The sequence below is a fragment of the Astatotilapia calliptera genome, chromosome 1, assembly GCF_964374335.1.
Source record: "Astatotilapia calliptera chromosome 1, fAstCal68.1, whole genome shotgun sequence".
Lineage (NCBI taxonomy): Eukaryota > Metazoa > Chordata > Actinopteri > Cichliformes > Cichlidae > Astatotilapia > Astatotilapia calliptera.
The window spans coordinates 31,701,255-31,726,900 of NC_137422.1; the positions used below are offsets into that span (position 1 = coordinate 31,701,255).

The 25,646-nt window shown below is 37.6% G+C and overlaps 2 protein-coding genes across 2 annotated transcripts; both read right to left on the bottom strand.

The window, feature by feature from the left end:
* Positions 1–280: 280 nt before the first annotated feature.
* On the bottom strand, positions 281–9,262 carry lpcat2 (lysophosphatidylcholine acyltransferase 2). The gene is made up of 14 exons (XM_026173470.2): positions 8,997–9,262; positions 8,479–8,621; positions 6,551–6,768; positions 5,931–6,043; positions 5,702–5,762; positions 5,231–5,289; positions 4,720–4,754; positions 4,445–4,499; positions 4,151–4,233; positions 3,627–3,752; positions 3,344–3,497; positions 2,575–2,673; positions 1,725–1,866; positions 281–1,385 (listed from the first exon to the last, which is right to left on the bottom strand). Exons 1-14 carry the CDS (start codon positions 9,105–9,107, stop codon positions 1,207–1,209), a joined length of 1,578 nt encoding a protein of 525 aa, XP_026029255.1. The 5' UTR covers positions 9,108–9,262; the 3' UTR covers positions 281–1,206.
* Positions 9,263–9,946: 684 nt separating this feature from the next.
* On the bottom strand, positions 9,947–24,812 carry mmp2 (matrix metallopeptidase 2). The gene is made up of 13 exons (XM_026173479.2): positions 23,524–24,812; positions 23,097–23,323; positions 22,159–22,307; positions 21,375–21,503; positions 20,430–20,603; positions 19,509–19,682; positions 18,480–18,653; positions 18,181–18,336; positions 17,934–18,060; positions 14,297–14,430; positions 13,533–13,692; positions 12,483–12,592; positions 9,947–11,039 (listed from the first exon to the last, which is right to left on the bottom strand). The coding sequence occupies exons 1-13, from the start codon at positions 23,674–23,676 to the stop codon at positions 10,936–10,938; spliced, it is 1,971 nt and encodes a 656-aa protein (XP_026029264.2). The 5' UTR covers positions 23,677–24,812; the 3' UTR covers positions 9,947–10,935.
* Positions 24,813–25,646: the final 834 nt, after the last annotated feature.

Genomic DNA, 25,646 nt, shown 5'->3' on the forward strand with positions numbered 1-25,646 from the left:
TCCTCCCCCAGTTTAAACCTCATTGTCTAGCGCCAACATCAAAGTAAGGTACAGTCAAAATAGACACAAGGTATTTTAACTCACATTGTCAAGTGGGTGAAGAAAAAAGGCACACACAACAGAACTGCAATGGGTAACTACTGACACCTTGTGGTGATTTTGGAAAAACAGCAGTTCAGCTGTAGCCTGTTTATTGCACTTATGCCTTAATAGAAACAAAGTCTATGAAAGTCATTACAAGTTTCCTCTGTGATGAATAAAAAAAAAATGGCAAAGAGGATTGTGTTCTTGTTTTATTTTAAAAATAACATTTTGCAGTGTTAACAAAAAGCAAAACATAATTGCAATACAACCCACTAAATAAATAACAATGCCTCTAGTTAATCGGGTCTGAAAGCATACCCCACTGGAATATGCTGTTGTGTAGAAGCACCGTTGCCTTTTTGCTCACAAATTGCCCTATTTTCAGTGGTTGATTTGCTTTAGTAAACTTAAAGCTGCACAGACGTGGTGCTGTCTCAGCAACAACAATCTTCAGTAGAAATGCAAATAGATACACATGCAAAGCAAACTTCTGGCTAATTATACAGCTGAGTTACAAGTTCTGTGTCCCTGAGCACCGAGGGTGGGAAAAGTGTAATGCACAGCATCTATGCTCACTGTAGACAAAATTTTAAAACAGAACATATCTGGGTTGCTCACAGTACTCTAATTATACTGTAATAAAGAAGCACAAGGACTCTTTGCTTACATTTAAAATTTGTGTTGATTTGGCAAGATTTCCCACTCTGTTAAAGAAAAATTACAAAGACAAAGGATAAGGTGCACAAGGCTGTGCTCATCTCCGTCAGTAAAAACCCAGCAAAAACCACAGTGATGACTGAAGAATAGGTGTAAACCTTATTTGAAACAATGACCAGTTTTCAGACATATTGTCCTGCTATGACACACCCCATCTGTGTTTCGTGTCATAGCAAAGCATACACAAAAATACACTGACAGAAAAAATTTGGGGGTAAGTTGCTTTTTATCTATAAGGCACTAAAATCGAAAATCAAAGCTTTCTAAAACTATAAAAATGCAAGCGCTTCACCATATATGACCATTTCTGCTGCAGTGACTTGAATATGCTGACAAGACTGCAACAGCCTTGTATTCATTTCTCTTTTCAGTGAAGTCAAATAAAAGTCACAGTTATGGTCTGTCTTAGTCATCTTTTTTGTCAGATGTGCTCTCCTCTGGTTCTTCCCCTGAACTGGGCTGACCAGCAAGTTCCAGATCACCTGGGTTTGCTTCTTGGATAGCTTGATATCTCTGAAGTTCCAGATAGGTGGTGAAGAGCTTGGCATACTCAGGATGGGTTGCAGCAAATTCTTGAAATTCATCTAAAGAATCAGAACAGAGAAAAACTACAGAGTGCTGTACACACAATAATAATGAACTATTTTTTGAACAATTTAGTCAGTCTGACCCAGGGCAGCTGTGGCTACAACTGTAGCTTGCCTCCACCAGTGTGTGAATGTGAGAGTGAATGAATAGTGGAATTGTAAAGCGCTTTGAGGGTCTCGAAAAGCGCTATATAAATGCAATCCATTATTATTGTTATTATTATTTTATTTATTTAACATTTTCTTGACAAAATATCACCAGGAATCAAATAAGAGGCCACAAGACATAACGGGAGCTTTGCATTAGGCTTTTCTCTTCAATTAGATTCTACTTACTGAAGGTAATGAAACCAGAGCCGTCGGCATCAATCGCTTCAAAAAGTTTGGTCATGTCTACATCTGACACACCCAAAGCAGAGCACAGCAGAGCAGTAAACTCGTCATGGGTGACTTTCTCATCTTCATCTGTGTCAAAAAGCTGCATGAAAGATAATAAAAAGTGAGAAATGAGTAACGACTTTCAAGAAAAAGGTTTCAAAATGATCTTGGACGTTGCACGAAGCAGGAGAAAGTAAGTTTTGATTAGTAAGTTCAAATTGCATCTGACTTTATGGCCAGCAAAATGTTCACAGCAGACACACATTGTTAGCCTGACATTATGCAACCTTCTGTGAATTGTATGCTGCCTTTGTTCTTGCTATACTAAAGCTGCTGCTGTGCACAGACAGTAAGGGCTGGGCTGGTTGATTTTATCTTAACATTGGTCATTTTTTGCATTTAACTTATTCCTTTTGCAAAGTGTATATGCTTTTTATATTTTGGGGTATATATTTCATATATAAACAGTTGCACTGTTTATACTTCTCACAAATTGTCACAGATTACAGTTTAAGCATCTCAGATATATCCTTCATAGCTACTAGTTTATCATGATAGAGTGATAAAACTACTATCAGCAGGAAATGCATGATGCAATAGAAGTAACATATTAGGTGTACAGAAGGGTATTTATACAGAAATGTATAAATACCCTTGAAGGTCATTTGCCTTGCAAAAACCATAGTAGTGCTACCTTGGGCGAGTCAATAAAGGAGCTGTTGTAATTTTTCTTGCTTCACTCCAAGAGATTTGCATAATATTCAGCCCCCAATATGAACACATCAGTATGAGAAATGTATGGTCTCACCTGGAAAGCCATTTTGAGAACATCCTCAGTGTTAGATGGCCTACACAGGATATTCACACCGATAACATATTCTCTGAAGTCTATAGTGCCATCTCCATTCTAGAGAGAGAGGTCAATTAGAACAGATGAGCTGTTAAATGTAAAGATTATTATGATCGACAGCATTTAATCATTTATGGTGCAAGCGCTTGTTGTCTGCTGTTATTCGGTGTCTGGTAATAGTGATAATACTATTTGATTAAGTCTTTACTACTATAGTGATTTGATAACAAGTTTATGAAATGCACATGATACAAGGTAACATTCAGTTTTTAGTAAACACATGCTCTCTGATTCATGTTGAAAGTGATGAACACAGATAAGAGAACAGAAAGTATGAAACTCAGTAGCTTTCCCCCTCCAACTGGTGCAGCACTGTGACACAGAAATGTATTGGATTTTCACTTCATTTCACATACCCTATTAGAGCTTTATAAAAATAAATATAAAAGGTGTTTTATTTTTTAAGGGTTTGCAAGCGAAGTTTTTCTAAAGTGCCTAAACTTACATAAATACTACAGCTATCAGTAAAATGAACTTCACTATTTTACTGATCATTCACATTCAAATGTGTCCATCTAATAAATGTCATTCGCTTGGCCAGGCCAAATACTGGCTGTTTTAAAACCTTGTGAAGTGGTGCCACGCCACGGCGATATTTGAAAAGGGTAATGTTCAGTTGATTTCAACATATAATGTTTAACAAATATTTAACATACAAGTTTCTCACCCTGTCAAACAGTCTAAACAGATCCTCGAGGACTGGGCTGACAGGAAGCTTTAAGAAACTGGCAAATTCCTCAATAGTTATGCGTCCCCCCTTACAGGTGCTGGCCATGGTTGCAAAACCGTCAAGTTCCTTCCTTATATTGTCCCACTTCAGACTAGTTGAGCCAAACATAATGGTGACAGGTTATATCATAATCAACATTAACAACAATAAGAACCCTTTGAAGCTGCATTGGTCAGTACTAACTGCAATTTTTGGTAACGCTCATATTACATGTTCTTACTTGAGTTTGCGACTAATTTTAGTGAACTCAACCAAGCCAGCCTCCATCGGAAGTGTGAGTTCACCAGCTGAGATCATTAAGCGGCAATCTTCATATGTGTGGTCTGTCACAGGAACGCCCAAAGCCCTAAAAATAGAAGGTTTGCAGACATTTAATCAACTCACTATAGTAGTCAAAGGAGGCACACAAAGATTATAGCAAAGCAATAGCCAGATTCACTGTGCATGGATATAGACCTAAAGACAGTAAAAAATGCAAATTTAGTTTGACAAATTGCACTCACTCTCCAATACTGACCACTTGTTTATTTTCTTATCAGCTTAGTAGCCTTGCATGTGCATAACACTATATTTATGACTTATTTAAACATTTATACAGTACTTTTACTTTCTATAGCAAATTGTTCCACTTTGCATTTGAGCAATATGCAGTGCAATGTGGTTTTGCACAGAACCTCTTTACGAAAAGGCAACATAAATTGCTTTACATAATACATTATACGCTTAAGACTAATGAACACTTACTTGGCCATAGTTTCTCGTACTCTGCTGGCAAACAGAGCGGGGCTTTTCTTCTCTTCCTCTGTGGGGATATGAGGTGGGAGGAACTGGGAAGCATGTAAACAGATGAGAAGTGTATGAGAACAGTCAAACAAAAAGTACACTTAAACCAAAAAGGAAAATAAAAACTTCTGCTAGCCTTAGTTTAAAAGAGTCCTTTTGAGTACATCATATATCCAAAACAACTAAAACTCTTTAAACGACTTCATGAGATAATGTTATTATACAAACACTACGAGAAATCAGAAAATCTCTTACCTCAATTTCTACTGTTGTGTAGAGCTGGCACAGTGTCAAAAGCAGAAGTGTTTTCCTGCATAATCAAAAAAACTGTTATACATTCTCATTCATTAGAACTACAGTGTTGTAAAAATAAGGCAGCCATATAATTGTGCAATAATTATGTTTATTTTCTGGGAAAAAGTGACAGTTTACAAATGCATGCAATTTATAAATATGCATATTTAGACATGCATACTTATAGATCGAGTGATGTATACTGGACGAGGCAAAACTCTATAAAGCATACTCACGACTTGAATCCTTGCCATGTCCAAGTCACTGTATCCTACAGAGAAAAAACACAAGTATATTATTCATTCATTCCTGAATCTTTAACCTTGGTATAAGACAGTCTGCACATAGGACTGTGTCATATTATATTATCCACTACAACACTGGTATAAATTTTAAAATCATTTACAAATATATAGGAATGTCATGCTTTTAGATTTCCTAGTGAACACAATGATGAGACAAGCCCACAATCCTCACGAAAATCTGGAGGGAATTGAAGCTTTGAACTGCCGAGCCACAACCAAAAAAAGGTAAAAGATTTAGAAAGTAAGTCGTTCTCCAATAAAATGAAACTATCATAAAAAATACGACTGTTCATTTGTTTGTGAGCAAATCTACAAATCCAACAGGGAATCCAATATATACACTATTCCTATAGTTTTGCACTACATCACTGAACAGATATTACTGGCTGTGTATGTATATGTACGAAAAATGAAAATCTATTACTGTCACAACCCTACTTACCAGTTTGTTAGGATACCTCAGAAGCACAGGCTGCACAGGAACACCAGGAATGAAGGCACCTAAAAGTGGCGTGGGGAACAATAGGTATTAAAATTAAAAAAAAACCCACACAGCGTGTAGTTAAACATGAAGTGCATAGCTGTAAAACTATATGATTTTACTCTGACTTCTCCATTCTCTCACCACATACAGAACCACTCTTATAGGCATCAGTTAACCAAAAGTTAAAACACAAACCACATCAAATATTGATTAAATGGAATAACGTACGAAGAAGCACTCTCTGTTATGAAATCGATGTATTAAATGGATTTGATTTATGTTAAGAGAAAATACTAAATGTTCTATAATACAGTAGTAGATCTAAGTTTTGTATAGTAAAATGTTGTTATCTTTTTTAAATGCATTTGACATGCTGATAGAAATTAAACTAATGATTACACTACACAAAATGTACATTTTATATCTTACCTTGTTTGAACGTGATAAGACATGAGCGATTTGTACATGTTCCTTCTGGAAATATAAGAACCTGAAAAAAAAAGCATCCTTGCTGAATGGTAAAATAATACCCCTCAAAATTGCAAAGATTGCTTTTAAAATAATCTGAGTCAACACTGAATACAGTTTTTCTCCTTTGGAAACAATGAATAAATTCATATAAAAGTCATTTTTATTGAGAATGACTGCAGTGCCAGACCTGTGGCCACTGGCCTCCTGACTTGGCTCTCCTGTTAATCTCGTTGATTGTGTTCTTCCGGGAGTCTGGGTCTGTTCTAGATACCAGCACTGGCTGGAGACTCCGAAGGAACCCTAAAGAGAGAACAAAAGATTAATGGTAATGAACATACAAAAGAATATAGTAATCTTGATCATATTTTCCACTAATCTGGTGCACAGGCTTTAGTTATTTGCATTCGTTTGTAAGTGTTAAATAAGACAGAGTGATATCACTGTTTAACAAATCACATGTGACAGATATGAAATGAGTTATGTGTTGTTATTACTTTTAAAAAGATGGATGAAAAGGCTTATATTAATCAATGTCTTAGCTCGTGTTTACTTCATAGAGTGCATTTGTAAATTTTACTTACTATAACAAGGATTTATGTCAATGACAACTCCAAAGTACTGGACTAATTGATACCCAGTACAGGCAGCAAGTAATGACATTCCATTGTATATATATTACAAGCTCTCCCACGTTTCATAGAGAGTGGGAAACTGTGCATTCAGGTGAAGGCAGATGGAAATGGACTATAACAAACACAGTTTGTCCCTACTTTCCTGTTCGAAACAATCATGCAAAAAGTATCTTACTGCCAAAGATGGGTGTGGCGAGGTTCTCGACACGGGAGACAGTGGAGGGCAGGCCAGCTACAACGCAGACAATCCCATCAAAAAAGGTGGAGTGGGGGGCCACAGCCAGGATGGGTGCGTCATGGCTGCTGGCCTGCTTACCCTTGACCACCACTCGAAAACCCATGCTGAAGAAGTAAGCCCTCCCCAAGGCAGCCATCACTCTTTGACACAAAAATCTGGAGATAAAAAAATTTTTTTTTAAATTGCTGAATTTTTGTGAATGAAAAAAAATGTGAATGGGAAGTGACTGTCTATTCTACACAACAGTGCAAGAAGCTTTGCATGAGAAAATCCTAAATTCTTTACATAAAAAGGGCTGGTATAATATTTTTAATGGGTCTATTTAGACCTTCTTTGTTTATCGGTTCAGTATATTGACTGATGTGTTGTGGTAACAGGATGCGTTTCACAATTTCGTGCTTTTCTTTAACCTTAAAGCGCAAAGTATGTTACTGTTGCCAATTGCTTCCTCAAAAACTGTAGAAAGGAAGGAAGGGGTGTTGCTATGGAGTCAGAGATACAAAATGATGAATGACATTATGAACTTAGTTTCACATACTTAATATGAAACAAATTAAAGAGAATACAAACATGAATATTTAAAGATACATTAATCAATCGGCTCTTACAGTAAAACGTTTTAACGTATGCTATCAGTCAAGTTATTATGGTTAAGTTTCACTTCCTTCATTATGCAGTGTGGGCTTATGCCCTGCTTTAAACTATCATGTCACACTTTCTGTGCTTCTGAGCAATTTGTCACAGGCTCCGAAAATAGTATACAGCCTTTAAGCTGAAGGATGGTTCATCATTTTACTAATGCAAACAAACTATCAAGGTTAAAAAAACCTGTGGTTCGACAAAGCAGGGTGGCGATTTTCACTGGTATCTGCAATACAACACAAATTCATTGATATAAAGCTTTGTAGTAACAGCCTAACCTGTCTGTCAAAAAAAAGACAAGACACAAGATTACAAGATTTCAATAGTTTAAACTTATATTTTTTTTTCTGTCAGTCATCTGCAAAATGTATGAAAAATGTTGTAGTCTAAGATCACAAGAACTGTTTACACTGTGAACAAGTGTGAAGAAGCCAACACACACCCAAGTAAAATATAGACTACAAAACTAATTGTCATTTTCAGACTATATGTACAGACATACTGTTTAATAAGTCCAGTGGAATGAGTCCTTTTCATACAAGATATAAACAGATATAGAAAATTATTATAATTATAATGTCTGTTATTACTTTTGGACATCAGAGGTGAACAAAGTGGCTAAAACATCATTTCCAGTTCCCCTTAACCCCCCACCGACTAGTTCCTTTCTGAAGGAAACTGAGGTGAGGTATTGCTTGTGAAGAGGATATGATCTAGAAAAGCATGAGTCGACATGAACACAAGTAGCTGCTAATTCATTATTACAGGAACTATTATTTTTTTTGGCATGTTTTGCTTCTGTAAAGCATATGAGCGAAAACTGACTTTTTATCCTTCTTCTCACCTCAGTACAATTCATTACTTTTGCAAAACTTAAAGTTCAATATGTTTATTGTTTGATAGATATGTTCAAAGCGTTTAGTAGTAGTAGTTCAATTCACTTTGACAGATGGTGATAAGATGGCGTGCAAGGTGAATGCAGTTGCTTAGCAAACAAAATGTCTGCAGTAAAAAAGGCAAATGGGTTATTGATGTCCCAGATTAGCCAAACAGTTTTTCTGGGCAACCAAGTTTTGAAAAAAGAAATAAGCAAAAGATCATTTGCAAGTAAACAAAACTGATGTCAAGAATAAGCTAAATATATTATTATTGTTTTGCTTTAGGTGTGATAAAGTCGTGGCCAACTCTGAGAAAGACTGGATGTTACTGGTATCCATAGTTACCTTCTCCATCCTGTGCTTGGCTCCACAGCTCCTTTCAGAGGCAGCTTGAAGGTGACAATGACAGACACTGGCCATAACACCATCAGAACCAGGGTTATAAAGATAGCTCGAAGAGGGACCAAGAAAATTCCCAACAAGACACACTGCAGGCAGAGGAGTACATTTATGCATATTAATTACAGGCCCAAACCTCCCTGGTGTTCAAGTCACTTGCTGCCTGGCTGAAAACTGACCTCCCACCTAGCAGAAATATGCACGAGCCTAGAAATCCACATTGCTGGAAAGCTTTCTAGAAAGCTCCCAATGGCTCAGTCTGTTGTGCTGCATAGGAGGCTTTACAAGCTGATTGTCAAAGCCGTGTTGGAGAAGATTACAGGCCCTGGATACAGCAGCCTGAGTGCACTATGTCACACTATGAAACACTGTTACCAAACGAGCATTCTTCAAAATCCTGCCTTTGTGCAATCTCTTAAAAAAGCAGAAGAAGAAGAAAAAGAAAAAGAAGAAGAAATACTCACTTTAATTATAGCAGCGTTGCTTAGTTTGGTGTCTTGGACAAACGGGTTGATGACCGCAGGCAAAAGCAGAGATTGTTGCCTCGGCAAGGCACCTACTCGCTGCGGTGGCATCGTAGTCCAGTGAGCGAAATGACGGCTGAAGTTCTAATTTGTAGCCCCGTGATGTTACCATCTCACTTCCTCAACAGAGAACCTGTTCTCATTTGTTGCTGAGCCAAACGGTATCAAGCGCGAGTTACGACGAGTACAAAACTCAAGCACGCGAGAGCAAAACCGGTAGCTTCAAGCTCCACCTCCGCTGTGCAGTGGGGAATTAAGACTGTTAAGTGAATGTTTGTACACTGTCACTAAATTTTGCAAGGTACTGACTTTAGACAGTACCCTTTCGACAGTATCTAAAATATAGTGGTATCCCATTTAGATGCCTCGAAAAAAATTGGTTCAGATAGGAAAAGATTAAAATTGTCTCGTAGGTTGTGTACTTTGATAAAATAACACTGGTTAGGACTCCCGGGGGAGTAAATGCTAAAGAAAGTTAGGACGATCGCGGTGTCACGAGCAAATAACTGATTTTATGCAAAGGCTACACATTTATCATAAATGTCCACAAGATGGCACAGTTTCATAACAAATTATAGTCTTTGCAAGGGTTTAGATAAAGTCCGTTTGCTCTATTCAATGAATTTTATATCTGATTATTTTAAAGTTAGCCCGCTTGTTACTTATAGAACCTTAAAATTTAAAGAAGTGCCAGCATTACTATATATCATAAAGATGAACTCTATGACAAAGCAACACTGGTGTAAGTTCATAACACAAGCATTATAGATCTACTTTTACCACTAATGTGTTGCAAGAGTATGTATACAGTGCACTAAGGTATATGATCTCCCACTTTTTTTTTGGTACCTAGCGGATAAGGATCACATATCATGGCTAATCATTCACAATTTTGTAGATTTATTATATTGACCATCTTTATTGATGACAGTGCAAAAAGCATAAACAAACCATCACAAGGAAAAAACATGTAAAAAAAAGATAATTAAGCAATACTACTGCGGTACTCTTGTCATGGTTCCATTATGCATGAAACCTATACAGCCTCTAGAGGCAACCTGTGCCATTAATCTTTCTGTACCATTAGTGTAGGGAAATGTAACATGGAGTTGACACGGAAATAATTTGGTCTTCCTATTGTGCCACTCCCTTGTATAGTCCTAAACAAAGTGCTAATCAAATGAAGGATAATGTGTCTGGGAATACTACTTTTATACATCCAGAGGATACTAAGTAGTCCGATCAGACATAGTTATACAGAATATAATGTATATATATGACTATATGCAAAAAGCGATCTCTAAAAGCACCATTTTCGGTCACATTGTGCAAATTCATTCTTTCAAATGTAGCGCACAACAATGAAAAACGTAATTAAACAGATACAATTATTAAACTGCACTAATTACACTGAAATAATTCTAAGCCAACATGATTTCCTCTTATGGTGTTAAAGAAATCAAATTTGTATAAAAAGGCAATATTGACCAGCACAGTATAGCACTGCATTTTAAAGCAGTGTGGACATACCTGATGTCTGACTTGGGAAAAAAAAATCTATAAAATAATAAAAGATGGGGTGCATATTGTAATAAATCTGCATAACAGCATAACAAATAAAATGTCAAAGTCACACAGAAATGTAGCAAATATCCAGTTGCATATGTTCAGCCTACGAAGAAGGTTCAGGGGTGGCGTTCTACAAATCTGGAGACCGGTTATACAGGCTGCAGGAAAGCGTGCAGAGTTGCCATGATAGAAAAATTACAACAGTTTTCACTGCAGCGACCTTAAGTTGTCTTCAATACTACAATAATGTCCTCATGAGGCTCAAGAGGTCACCATTACACAAGTTAGTTGTGAGACATTTTGGAAATGTTCAACATCCGAGCCAGTCCTTTGTGATTTCACCCAACTTCACGATCTTCAAGCTGCTGTCTTCTAGTTTGAAATAGTGGTTGCCTTTGAAGAAGTAGCTGTAGTCTGTGAAAGACAAGCAGAATACACATTGTGTTTAAAACATTTACTAAGCTGAGAATTTTCTTTATTAAATTTGCTCGAGTCAAACAAACTACCACGCAATAACAGTGAAATAAACAAGCTTCTGTACAAGCGTACAAGAATTAAAATACCCAATCAGAAGCCAAAGTCAAGCCTCGCGTTCTCTGAATTATGCTAAGGAGGAGGTACACAGAGGCGCCTCTGTAGAGGGTGAAAGACCTTCTTTATATAAATATGTTTGTTTACGGTGTGGGGAAGGGGCTATGTGACACTTACAGCACTGTCTGTATGTTAGGAGAGAAGCAATGAAAAAGTCCCTGGTTGCTTGCCATAGGCAAAAATTTGCTAACCACCTCTGACCTCAAGTATACATGGCTGACAGTGAGAATCTCAAAAGATATTTACTGGTGGTCTCACATTAAAAATTCACCATTTACTTCTTACAGTGGCTGCAATGCACTTTGCACCAGCAGTAAAAGTAAGTGTCAACTAACCTGTGATATTGACTCACAAAAAATGCAACAATTCTGTCATTATAAAACCACTGATCACTCCCTGACTTCAGAAATACTCCTTATGGTCTATTTGCCTTCCTGACATTCTTTGTGTAGCCAACTCCTCTAAACACTTTTTTTTTTTTTGCCTAGAAGGCGTCACTGTTTGCTCAATTCTGGTATATGAGGAGTTTTACTGACAAAGGCAGAGTGCCAGACTCACTGATAGAGCTGACTGGATTTTCCTGCAATTTTACCAGAAGGAATGCTGCTGTGCAGACAGTAATCACACACACATAAAAACACTAGTGTCGTTATCAGAGCATAGCAACAGTTGTGTGGCATATTCTTGGCATATTGGAGCCATGGCTCTAGAAGCGGTAGAGTCAGGAAGTTTCCCATTTGCTCAGGACTCCAATATTTCAACAGCTATTGAAGGCTTTCTATATTATCTGGTACAAACATTCACAATTCCCAGAAAATAAGACCTTTTGGGGAACCTGTGACTTTTCCTACCATAGTGAGGTTGATTCATATTTTCCAGTCAAATGTCTTGACATTCCTTTGGCATGGGCTGCCATGAAATGTGGCGGAATCAAACTTCTCCTGCTTAGTTTGAGCTGTTCTTTTTGTTTAGTACTAATTAAAATATGACAGTGTTCTAAAATGATATACCTATGAAACCTTATACTCATATATTGTTTTCAGTGGAAAGAACTACAATGCTCTGTAACTAACAAAGTTGCAGGTGTAGCTTTTTATCCTTTTCCCTAAATACTGCCATATCTTGAAAACTTGAAATCACTTTTTCTTGGAAAATAGAGTACAGCAATGGCACAATGGTATGAATCGTGCAACAAATTCATTCACATACTAATAACTGTTCCTGCCATATTTTGGTCAAATTTACTTGTTAAAAGTATTATTTTACCAATGCCATTAAGACTGAAGGCAGAGTCAATGCCATCTGGGATGCCATTCCAGGAATCCGCAATAAGTTTTGGGAAGCCAGAGTCCATTGTCTTGCTGGTCTCATCATATCTGTAAACACACAACAATGAAATCACATCTGAGGTTTTACATATGACATGTATTACATTAATAGCATTAATTTAGCACCGAACAACTCTATGCTGTGCCAAAAATATGTAGTGTATTGACATTTTTGTCAGAGGATGCCTTCAGAGCTTTAGTAGCTAATCTGACCATCAGTTTCATAAACTGTTGTTCCTTTCTTGCATCATTTAGAGAAGAGAATAAAAGTAAAAGAAGTAGAGTAACAATCCAGACTGTTAACTAGGTCGCTCCCATACCCAAAGAATTTAAAAAATGTTTTTTTATAATGCACAGTCCTTTTATCAAAGTACAGTTGCTGCTTTGCTTTGCTCTCTGTTTTAGCCTGTTAAAAATTGGGTGTGTGCACATCAGCCAGATAATGACTAATATCATTGCTATTTAATAACATAGGACGTTAGTTAGGGCAAACTGTTCTGGCTGCATTGTTATTATGATTTACTCTCAGTTACTCAAGGTTTGTGGCTGTAAATGCACCAAAAAGTCGATTTACAATTGGACAGGGACTGTGGACATGGCCAGCATGCTGTACCTGTTTGTTTAGGCCAAAGAGCCTGCAGACCAGTGCAATATGCACAATAGAAGTGAGATAGCCATGATTTCACTTTTTTTTTTTAAAGACCCTCTGTTGTTGAATGACATTCGTTGGTTTGCATCTGATAAAGTGCATCAGAAACACATATGATGGCACTTTCCCAGATAAAACAAACACTACGGCTTCATATGTGCAAAAACTACAAGCTGTTGAGTTACTGTACCGTTTAGGTCACACCAAACACTAACTCAGTTCAGATATAGCACACAACTGCAACAGTTTATGACCTCAATTGCAAGAGCTAGGTCAAGTCACACAGGGCTTTTAATTACATTAAATGCAAATCTTTGCACAAACTTTAACTCTCCTTACCTCCAGAATTTGTCTCCAGCAAAGAAGTAAGTCTTCCTGTTCTTCCTAAAGTTGAAGGCAGCATCGATTTGCTGCAGGTCAGTGGGGAGGCCAAGGCTGGACAACCTTTTCGGGTAGCCTGTCTCCAACTGATCAGCTCTATAAATCCAAATTTCATTGCCTGGGAGAGAAGAGTAAGATAAAAAGAGAACTCACTTTTAGGATACATACAATATGTTATTCTAATGAAAATCACTAAACTTTTAAATCAACATTTAATCATTTATTCTTGTGTTGTCCTCGGGATTCCCATATACTTGTTTGCCATTCACCTAGGGGTCAATTTTGACCCGAGGACAACACAAGGGTTAACTCTATGAACCAATTTTGCAGTGAGATAATAAGTCGAACATTTACCAAACCATCTTAATGTCTTTAGAGTTGATGGATATATCATGTAAGTCTCATCAGTATTCAGGAAAGTTGTCATATTTGTAAAATGCTGTGAATATTTCATAAACCACTAATAAGTATGCTGGAAGAGTCCACACTGCACTTAAGAGTGTTTGGCCTACATTCTGGTGCCTCCTAAAGTTTCAGGTAATAGAAATAGCTGACCATTAGGGGAAATGCATCCAAGTGGTAAAATGGGGAAGACACATCTTCATTACTCATTAAAAGTAATGCATCTGTTTCCTTCATCACCTTATAAGTGCGGGGTTATGTCAATATTAAAACAGATCTAAATGTGCATTTTTCAAAGTCTCTTGCTTTCCTCAGAATACCTGCAAAGAAGACTGTTTTTTCCTCTGGATTTTCATAGGCAGCATCTATCTTGGCGGGCAGGTCAGGCCAGTAGGTGGCCACTAGCATTGGCCCATTGGGTTTGCTTCTAAAGTTGACTGACCTGAACAGGAACCTGCAGAGAGAGTGGGTGGATGAGCAATCATGAGTTAGACAGGCTAGGGAAGAAATAAGAGTGAAGAAGTAAGAGTGAAAGGACCAGAGGGGCTGATGAGGAGGTGGGGAGAGAAAGAGAGAGAAAAAGCATGTGTATAAGAGATCGGGGTTTTAGTGCAAGTGCTTCGCTGGCCGAGCCAGCCACAATGGTCTGATTCATGAGCATCTGGTTCTCGTTAGGACTAAGGCTGCAGACGCCAGCGGAACAAGACCCATCTTGCCCGGATTTCCAATACACAGCTGCGCAACAATAGCAGCTTACCATACTCTTTTCCACTGACCTATTTTTTAGACAGACAAAGATTTGCCAAAAACAAAGATCAGTTGTCATAATGATAAAGTGAAGATGAGAATAAAACTTTACAAACAAGCATAAATAGAAGTGTGCATACATAACACTTGCCCAAAGTTACATTTGTCAGGATGAAAGATGAGACATATTCCAGTCTGAACCAACCATCTACGAATGTCATTATTTTATTTGTGTTCTTGCAGATCAGTTTGCTGTTCGTGCACTAACAATATCCAGAGGGTTTTCAGTCTGTAGCAGAGCTTTAATTTTATCCTTTCCTCCCTCTCTTTTCTTCCAGTATGCACTCAATAAAAGGAAAAACAAGATCTGCCTAGGGGTGGTAAGGGGAATACGTGTACAGAAAATATTCAAGTGATTTTTCTAAAGCACTCCTGTTGTTTTAGATCTCTGAGTCTGTTTTATTCTTTTTTTATTTACCTGTATTTTCATACAGGTAATTACTAATAACCCGAACATCTGAAGTAGATAATCCATTGATCTTGGATTTGTTCTTAACAAAGTCCTGTTTGAACTGTGTAAAAATACAGGTTGATGATTATGACAATGCAACTGAGCTTTGTGAGAAATATAAGTTTTTAACACATTGATTTAAATGGCTCAATGTACTGACCCACATTATAAGTTTGCCTAAAATGCATTGTGGAAAAGGCACTAAAATTGTATAACAGAGCAAAAACAAAAAAGAAGATAGAAAGAATTTCACAACTGAAGAAAGAGTAACAATAGTATCTGTCAGGGAAGCTGGAAAAGGTACACCAAAGTATTTCTTTGAGAGTTATGATGGTAAAACAAAAAGTTTGGTTTGTGGGGTTTAACGCTACATCCTCTCAGACATGGATTGTGGTGTACATAAAAAAGGAAAACATTCGACATTCACAAACCAGAAGAAAAAGAATAAAGTAGATGGAGAACAGATCTTTATCATTTTTGAGTCTAAATATGTTTAAAGTGCACCAAAAAAGTCAGAAAATAATGAAACATTCAAAAGCAAAGTTCAGTCACAGGTATTTGGCAGTGTTTGTGAGGCCTATTGTATTTTTATACTGTCATTATCTTTAACTACTACCATTCAACAAAAGTGCTTCTATAAAACAGCAGTCTTTCTTAACAGTTTTTCACCAGCCTCTGCACAACAGTCACAACAATCTCTACTGGTTTTACGCTTCAGAACAGACCTAACCAGCAGGTTGGCCAAACATTTTCTATAAGTCAGACTTTCTAAGTACCTTCTCCTTAAGCCTTGAGACAGACAGACCCACTTATATGCTGAGCTCAGGGAGTGCTGCAAGTATTACTCATTGCATCACGTTAAGATTTGTCTCACAACATAAATATGCTGAGCTAACAGAATGAGAGATTCCACTTTTACAGTGGGAGAGTCAAGTGAGCTTAGCCCCAGAGCCCAGAGGGTACAGCTCTTTCTGTAAAGCTATAAAACTTAGCATGTACCAGAACTCTGCAGCATACAACTCTGACATGCCCTTCAGGCAACTTATGAAGTTGGACCAACAGGCCTGTACTAAAACTTTACCGATCCCAGATTTCAGTGAGATATACTGTTTGTTCACTACAGTAACTTCATAATACTATGTCCTCATTTTCCCACCCTGATCTTCAGAATAACTTTTAAACTTTGCTTGATTAAATTTTCACATAGCAACCTAAAATTCACGTCATATTGAATTAAATGTGTTTGAAAACATCACACAACAGCTTAGATTAGTGCACAATGGTGCTAAAAAATCTGGCAAACAGGAAAATGTCTAAATATGTTACAGCTCAGCTAAATTTCAGTGTAACATATGTATATGGAACTTTTAGCCACCTTAAACTGAACCAGTTTGCTCTGAATACCATCTCTCTGCAAAATGACAGTTTAATCATCTGTTACATTCCACCCAGGTAGGTGATGCTTAGCACTGCTGTCATCCTATCATTTAGACACAATGTCATTTCTTTTTTAAGATATTATTTTTCCATGGCTTCATTTAAACAACGGTGACCTGAGAGCCGAGGTATGTCGGAAACTTGTTCTTGCCTTTACATTAATGTGACTGTGTGCATTTTCAGACTTCAACAATGCTTAAAGTGAAAATAAAATTTTCACTTTAAAAAAAAAATTGTCCCAACAGTTAAATAAGATATATAATGTTTCAGATGGAAGAAAAAGATCATTTCAGCTGACTTGATGACCAACAACTGATCCAAAGTTTCATGGTTCGCTGCACACTCTCTGCTAGAGCCACAGCAAGGTGAAAAATATTGTAACTCAGTGAAAAAAGCCAAGCTAACTGACTCTTGAGCATTTTGCTGATGCATCTACTCTTAGCTGATTTCCAAATGATTGTGACAGGATATGCAGCTCTTAACGTTGAAATTATAGTGTTTGTGTCAACAATGTCAACAGCTAACCCATCATTTGTTTGTCCTAACAGTTCCTTTTTGTAACATGCCACTGGGGTAAGCTCTTTGTAACAAACTTCAGCTGTTGCAATGAAACTGTTCATCTTTCTACGGGAAGTACCCTGACTCACGAAGACTGTTGACCGAACCACAGGACTTTATGCAACTTCTTTTCTACAGAGTCAGCCAGCAGACACATAGTAAAGCTACATGACTTTGGATTCACTGGCGCCGGTGGAGAAGAGGAGTGTAGACTGTTTATGAATGATGACTACTTTGGTTGTCACTGCGTGAGTAGAGGGATAGCTTGTTTTCAACTCTTACTAATTGTCATATCACAAAACAACAATATGCTCACAATCTTCAAGTGGCACAAGACTGTAAAAAGAGAAACCATAATTAACAAGAAACCTCATGTTAAACTGCTCATTGTTTGCAGTGATGTGATTGTGAAATCCAGTTGGTGCAGGCTGCTGTGTTTCAGTCACGTGATACAGCCTGAAGCAGGCAATTTCGTTTTCTTTATCGCTCTTCGCACAGATCACAGACAGGAAATTTAACAGGACTTTGGCAGTGCTTTCAGTGTTCACAAACTCAGCCTTTACATCACATTTAAGACTCAAAAGAGCAACTGGGAACATTACAGCTTGCATATCTAGAACACTTTGCCTGGGCTTCAGACTTTTCTTACATTGAAGTCTTTTTTTTTTTTAAAGATACATCAAGTTGCTAACTGAGATGATTACCTGTCTTTGAAGAAGAATGTTTCTCCTCTGATCTGTGCTACAGCATCAAAGATCACTGGCTCATTACAGATATCCATTGGAGTGACAGGACCCTGGGTTGGAGGCAAAGGCTTGTCTGTTGGCACACCTGTTGTCAGATTTACCACAGTATTTATTATTTAAAGGGGTCTGCAAATTATCCACTGACAACACAATCATTTTCCCAGGCACTTATTGGTATTAGACTCTATGTGGCATTTTCTCTCACCATACAACTCCTGGATGCCTTTGATGTCATCATTGGAGAGCCTGAAGTCTTTAGTAAAAGTGTAAACAGGGGCCATCAGTGCACCGGGGTCCTGAGAGTGCTCCAAACCAAGAGCATGACCAAATTCATGGGCTGCTACCAGGAAAAGGCTGTAGCCTAGAAACAAGTTAGTTTAAACAAATATCTATTATCTTTCCACAGTAAAAAAAAGAAAAAAAAGAAAAAGATAGATTCAGTGTCTTCCAATCCACTGGCTCTTGGGAAAAATATCCCCAAATACCACTGGCAAATTCTTTTACCTTGATCAGGACAGAAACCCCATTTGCGGTCATCATCGTAACTCTTGGTGGTAGCGCACCACATTTTGCCATCGCTGCGTCCAGAGGTGGTGCAAGATTCATAAGTGTCTCCCAGGAAGGTGAAAGGGAAGGCACAGGGGCTTCCATCTGCATTGCCTCCCACTGTTGACATTGCTGGTAACAGCAACAAAATGCAAAACAGTAAATGCAAAATAAGCACTGAATTCAGTTGCTTAATTATCTTATAAATTCACTATGCAAAGTGATTTTTTTTTCTTTCTGGAAAAGTTTGGGTTATTATGAAATGAGTGCAGATGATGTTCAGAAATAGCACGATGAAAGCAGCTGGCACAACACACACGACATCAATAACTAATCCATTAGGCACACAACCAAAATGCACCCATCCAAATTGATTTTCTTTCAAAGAGAGATCATTTTCAGTCTGGCAAGAGTGGTTTTGTGTTAAAAGAAAGAAAGAAAGAAAGAAAGAAAGAAAGAAAGAAAGAAAGAAAGAAAGAAAGAAAGAAAGAAAGAAAGAAAGAAAGAAAGAAAGAGTAAAACAAAAAAACAGTATAATTTCTTATTCGGTACAAGTTCTCACACAGGACTCTACAGCAAAGCTTCATCCCTAATCAAATAAAATCAGATGAAAGCACCAACGGTAGTACCTCTCCCTGTATGCCTTTCTCCCTACCCCAGTACCTCAACCCTAAAACAAGCCCCACTGACAGAATGGAAAATAGGCCCTGCTACTGCACATTAAAATACTTTTATAGCTATTCAGCCCACCACGAGCATAACCAAAAACCGCAGCTGCAGAATTCCTGTAGCCCAACATATGGCAAGGCACTATGCACTGCTCATCAAAAAAAGCACCGCTAGTGAAATATTTATTTATTTAAGTGTTATTGCATAATGAAGGCCGTGACCACTATGCACACCTAAGTGGACATCAACTTGATGTGATTATCTTTCATTTTACTATATGTTATGTGAATAAGAGACAACACATGACACACCACTTACCAGTTTCAGGACAAAAGCCATACGTTTTGTCGCGGTCATAATCCTCAGTAGTGGCACACCAGCGGTAACCATCATCTCTGCCCTGAGTGGTGCATCCATCATACTTTTCCCCCTGAAAGTTGAAGGGGAATTTACATGGAGCCCCTTCTGCATTTCCACCCAGGGTGAAAAGTACTGCAAATCACAAACCAAATGAAGTTACAGATGGCCTAATAAATTTAAAAACAGTATTTGTTTTTACATTCTTCTAACTAAAATAAGAAATTCAATTGTAATACAAAACCCTTGATCACTAAGTAGTGATATAACACAAGGGAACACAATAAACTTGAATTAACAAAATAGGTACATTGGAACTGTTTGGTTTTTTTTTTACTTCAAAACTAAAGTTTAACAAAATAGAAAACTCCAGTGCAAACAGGCCTTACTCGTGTTTTTATCACATAAAATGACTTTGAACATGTGTATTTTGGCAGTTAGTTGTAATAGCATCTGATCATGTTAGTACCATGGACAGCAACATAACAGAGATAAACAAAATGTTTGACAAAGCCTCATGTTGTAAAGTGGGGCAGTAACTTGGAGAAGAAATGTTCCATAATTCACTCCAAATAAAACAAATTTAAAGAAAAAAAAAAAGCATTTTCCTGGCCAACCTACTTTCTTCATGTTCAAAAACAACAGAACAGCTTTGAGTATAGCTATGATGTGATATTAAGTATTGCTTTACCAGTACTGAAAGACTAATTAAATGTTTTGTCTGGTTCAATAAGATCCAAGTAGGGCACATCACGCCTAAGGTCATGTGGGGCCACAAAAATCACAAGTTTCAAAAGCAAAATGTCCAAACAGACATCACAGCTGCATGTCAAACATATAGTATATGCTTTAACAAAAAAGGGACCCACTGGGTAAGCTTACATTCATGAGGGCAGAAGCCATATTTGCCATCTTCATCAAAGTTGTAAGTGGTGGAACACCATAGGAAACCGTCATCACGACCCTGAGCTGTGCAGCTGTTGTACTCAGTGCCCATGAACAGGAAAGGGAATTTACAAAACTCGCCATCAGCATTGCCAAATTTCACCTTCACCACTGTAAAACAAAGAATGCATACATAGAAAGGAGTGAAGATATATGAATATTTGCTCTATGGTGTTTGATTTCATATGATGGTTTCTCAATTCACTATAAAACTTTGTAGCATTAGTTTCACACATGTTTAGAAGGTAACTTTTGTTACAATAATAGCAAGCAAGCTAACATAACATAGCAAGCTTCAACTTCCTGTAAGTTAAAGCAAATATTGTTGTCTAGAATTTGGAAAGCAGTTTCAAAGTAGGCTTTGAAAAATGTCCAACCAAACTGTATAATGCAGGGTACAAATGATTTGTATGTAACAGTATGAACAACAAACACATATTGAGAAAATAAAAATTCATCCAAGAGATCCTCATCTGTTCATCTGTTTAAGACTAGCACCAAGAGAAATGGAAAATAGGTTTATAGATTATTTCCACACAAATTAAATATCCAGACATAAGGATGTTAAAAAGGGGAAGTACTTGGGAGTAAAACTATCTGGGTCAATGGATGCGAATACAAATGTGTGCAATAGAGATTTTTCTTTTTTTAAATTTAGCTTCCAGATGGCTGTAGTTTGATATGATGTCAGGTGCCAGAAAAAGATGCTTGGAAAATAGCATCTGAAAGTTATATTAGTTTCTACAATTTCAAATTCTCACCTGACAAAGTTTTAAATTAACTTTACATAACAGTCTAAGCAAAAAAATGAAGAACTAAATAAATTTAAGAAATCATCACTGGTGGTTTTGCTGCATGCACTTTTTGTAACTCTTGCATTACCTTGCCCCTCTCCAAGTGTCCACTGCTCATCATCATCAAAGTGAGAGTCTCCACCAATTCCTGGGCCTGGAGCAAAGGCATGAGCCAGGAGGCCATCCTTGCCATCAAAGGGGTAACCATCTCCATGCTCTATTGATGACATCATTAACCAATCAAAACATGTATACTGACTGCTTAAGACATGATGTGACATTTGTCCATGTATTCAAAGATTTCTGTTTCTGAAACAACAATTCCATGTCTTCTTCAGCGGCCGATTTTCAGTTGCGTTTCCCTATAATTACTAGATTCTTTCTGAATATAGTCAGCTGTGACCAGACAGAATGCGGGTAAATATCAAGTGGTTATTTTAGCTGGAATGTTTGGAATGAACTGGGTTAATACCATAATCCCCACTGTCTTTAAAGAATTCCTAAAATACAGGATGGCGGGATGTAGAGTCACTTTGAAAAGAATGTTACTTTAAAAAGATGTATGTTTTTGCTCCTTCAGCATTAGTCTAGAACTCGGTGAGCTTCTGTTTAAATATTGACTTGTGCTAATTATTATAGGAACATTCTTAGAATTTTATCCTGTGGTACAATCTCTTTATTCTATTACAAAGATGTGGCAGATCCAATAAAAGGAGGATTTTGAGGGCTTACAATTGTATTATTATAAAACAAACTGATACATTTCTTTATTAATTGTGATTCTCGTAAACCCACCTGAGTACAGATGTACAATAGTTTTCAAATAACAAATGGAATATCTATATAGTGTGATGTTTATACACATAGTATACCATTGCGGCCAAAATTAATCATGATGTCAGCTTCTCCATCCATGATGCGAGTAAAAGTGAGTGGCGTGACATCACTCCATACTTTGAAGGCCCTGAAGAAAGCATCATTTATGACTTCTTCATCCAGATCGGGAGTGTAACCCAGGATTCTACAAATTGAGTAGAACAAAAAAAACAAGCATGACTTGAATTGTCCAATCAGGACAATCTGTGAGTGTTGCAAATTCTCCTTTCATTACTAAAGATCATGGAAAATAAAGAGGCCAATATGAGTAATCTGTAAAAGCACCTCCTGAAACAATGTTCAGCCGCAAACCCATTTGTATGCCTGTCTACACAGTCCTTTTCCTGAAAACAGTCTAAGATCTCATAGTTGTTATTGTCTTTGGCTTCCAGTCTTTCTTATAAACACACAGACAGAGAGGCTGGAATGATCAGAACATGCAAAACCGCTGATATAAATAAACTACATCCACATCATAGTAAACCTCAAACAGAATGAAAACAAAGGACCTGACACATACTGTGTAGGAATGCTGGTGTTAGCGAGACATAAAGATGCAAGCACTTCAAGACTGTGTGGATGGGGGTAGTGTGGAATGGAGGCTGTGGAGAGGGTGGGGTCGGTTTTAGAGGGTTAGACAGGGGCAAATATGTCTCAGTACAACAACTTTGATTTATGGGCAATTGTTAAAGCAACAGATTTTTAAAATAGTGCTGTGCAGTAAACGGTTTCCTAAAGTGCAGCATGCCAAGTAACTCAAAAACTATTAGATCACACCCAGTGGTAATGCCATAACCATTTTGCAGGCAAAGCTGATTAAAACCTCCGCAATTGTTTGAGAACTAATTTGGAGTCACAGTGGATTGGCACTCACTCCCATTATAGCATAATCCATAGCCTCTCTAATCATGTGTGTTATTGTTAATTCTCTGACCTGTAGGTGACGTCCTTGTTCTGCCATTTGGGTTTTCTGTGGAAGAAGTTATAATTGGCCACATCTGGGACACCGCAGCGGGGTTTTTTCATGATCTCTACAGTTTTGGCATCAATCTCTCCAGTTTCTTGCAGAGAAAAAAACTTTTGCATTTTCTTCAGGGTATCCTTGAGCACCATAAGATTACATCTGTCTTGTGGGCATCCATAAAACTTGTTTAGATAATGCTAAAGTTTGGATAAAAACATAAAATAATAGGTTAGCGTTCTTATGGTATCTTTATATAAAATTAGAGCAATAAGAAATAAATAATGTGAAAACTACTCCTGTTCATTTCTGGTACTCCAGGGGTAAAAACAGTTCATTGCTGCCTGACCTACTTAGACATATCCTGAGGAAGGAAGAAAAAAAAAAGACAGAAACTTACCAAAGCAACTTCTTTGTCTGTTCTGGGGGTATCGTCTCCAGGAAACCTGATAATAGGAGAAGGACGAGCATTTACTGTTTGGAACACGATGAACTGAAGCAAAAACAATTTGAGAAGACTCCGACGACAACTAAATATCGTCGGAAAGCCCATTTTCTCTGGTTAACAGTATATCTTGTGCGGTAAGTGCCGTTCGCAGTCCTTGCAGCCCGTCAGCTTGTGTTGCTTCTGCTCCTCAGCAGGATTTTTTTTTCTCCTTAACGGGACATCCTGCACCTCGGGTCTGCGAACTTTCTTAGTTCTGCTTGCACATGCACTTTTCCCCCGACGCCTTCTGCGCAGTCTCCAGGTTGGGAAAGAAATGGGGACGAACCAGCAAATCAAATGCTGAATGATTCACCGACTACAGTTCTTAGTCACTCGCTTTTACCAGAAAACGTCTACAAACAAATAAAAATGTTCTTTTTTTTAATTGTTTCTTTTATCTTTTTTTTTAAAGAGTAGGATAATCATCTAGAGGCGAAATTAACCAATTTTGGGCCAAGCTGACCAATTAAACCAATGAAGACCTGCTTTTTAAGTGTGCATTTCTTAAATTAATATGTGCAGATTCCAAGATAAACTATAACCTGCATGCCAAGAGGTTTCAGCATGTTGTTTGACTTTTTTGTTTGTTTGGGAATGATCTTCATGATTTTTCTTTCCAGACTTAAAATCACCTATTTGTTTACTAAAGTAAGTTCTGCCAACCAATTCAGCCAATAACCTTATAACTGGTAGAAGTGGGCGACTTTTTTGGTACTTTTTTTGCACTGTTCACTGCTGTCTGAGAGCATCACCACGCCTCCCTTCTAACTTTCTGACTTCCAGCGACCGATTTTCTATCCCTATTCATGAATTTCTAAATAATCATTCGCGATGCGGTGGGTAGGGGGAGGAGGGAGGAAATCATTATACTGGATTAATTTGGAATTCATTGACGCAAAGCTGCTGAGCGTCACCACACAATATATTACCTTGCCAGGAGAGAAAAACAGCGACACCCAGTTGCAGAAAGGCCAGAAGTTATTCAAAGTGGTAGATTGACATCTACTGGTAGGATGCGAAACTGGTCTCAATATTTGGAAGCTAGAAAGAGCCAAGTGAACCATATGTATTGTACCCATGAAAACTAATAAGGGTGAGAGTGTGTGTGTGTGCCGGGGGGAGATTTGCTAATGCTGACTTATCCCAGTATACATGTTATAGAAAATAAATACACGGTAAAAAAAAAAAAAAACAAAACAATAAATAAATACACTGCTGCTTACCATGAGTGGACTTCAAACCTCATGAGACATTTTATTTAACGACAGCAATCTGCAGATAAAACATGTATATAATACCAGGCCTTGTGTATATATACATCAGTGTAACTTTGTGCTGAAATAAATCTGGGTAAATTCCCAGATGATTAAACATTATACTGTTTTGCTGGTAATACCTGAAATTTTATTGGGAGGATTATATTGGTTGGGTCTAATTATTGGGGGGGTCATAACCTCCCTAAACCCCCTGGAAATCACGCGCCTGGATAAATAAAGGTTTACAAAATATTTCTTGTGCAGTGGAAAATGTATCCTTTACAATGTTTCTTATGTAGTTTGGTGTATAACACTTTGCTTCCCAAAGCCAACAGTTATAGACTATAATGTACACTAAGTGAACTAACCTACTTTAACTATTGAATAGTAACAGTGGTGATTGGTGCCCTCTAGTGGTTCACATATAACAAGTACCTGGTCTGTTTTGTGGCCCTTGGAGCCAGTGTTCTTTCCTGATTTGTAATCTACAGCACAGATTTAGGATTTACTCTAACTCTCTTTGACATCTCTTTGTTTCCGCTCTCATACTGGATTACTCTGAACAGCATATGAGAGCAGACTCTTTAATAGAGAGAGCTGAAGGACTTTTTTTGCAAAGAGATCTGACAGATGGATAGCTCACAAACAGGATTTTGTGGTATATCTAGCAAAGCAATTTCCCTTCCCTTTAGCCAGAGTACAGTTAATTTTTCATAGCCAGGGCTGCTGTTGGTGGTTGCAGAGTGAATTTAACATCCATTTGCCAACAATATCCAGGAC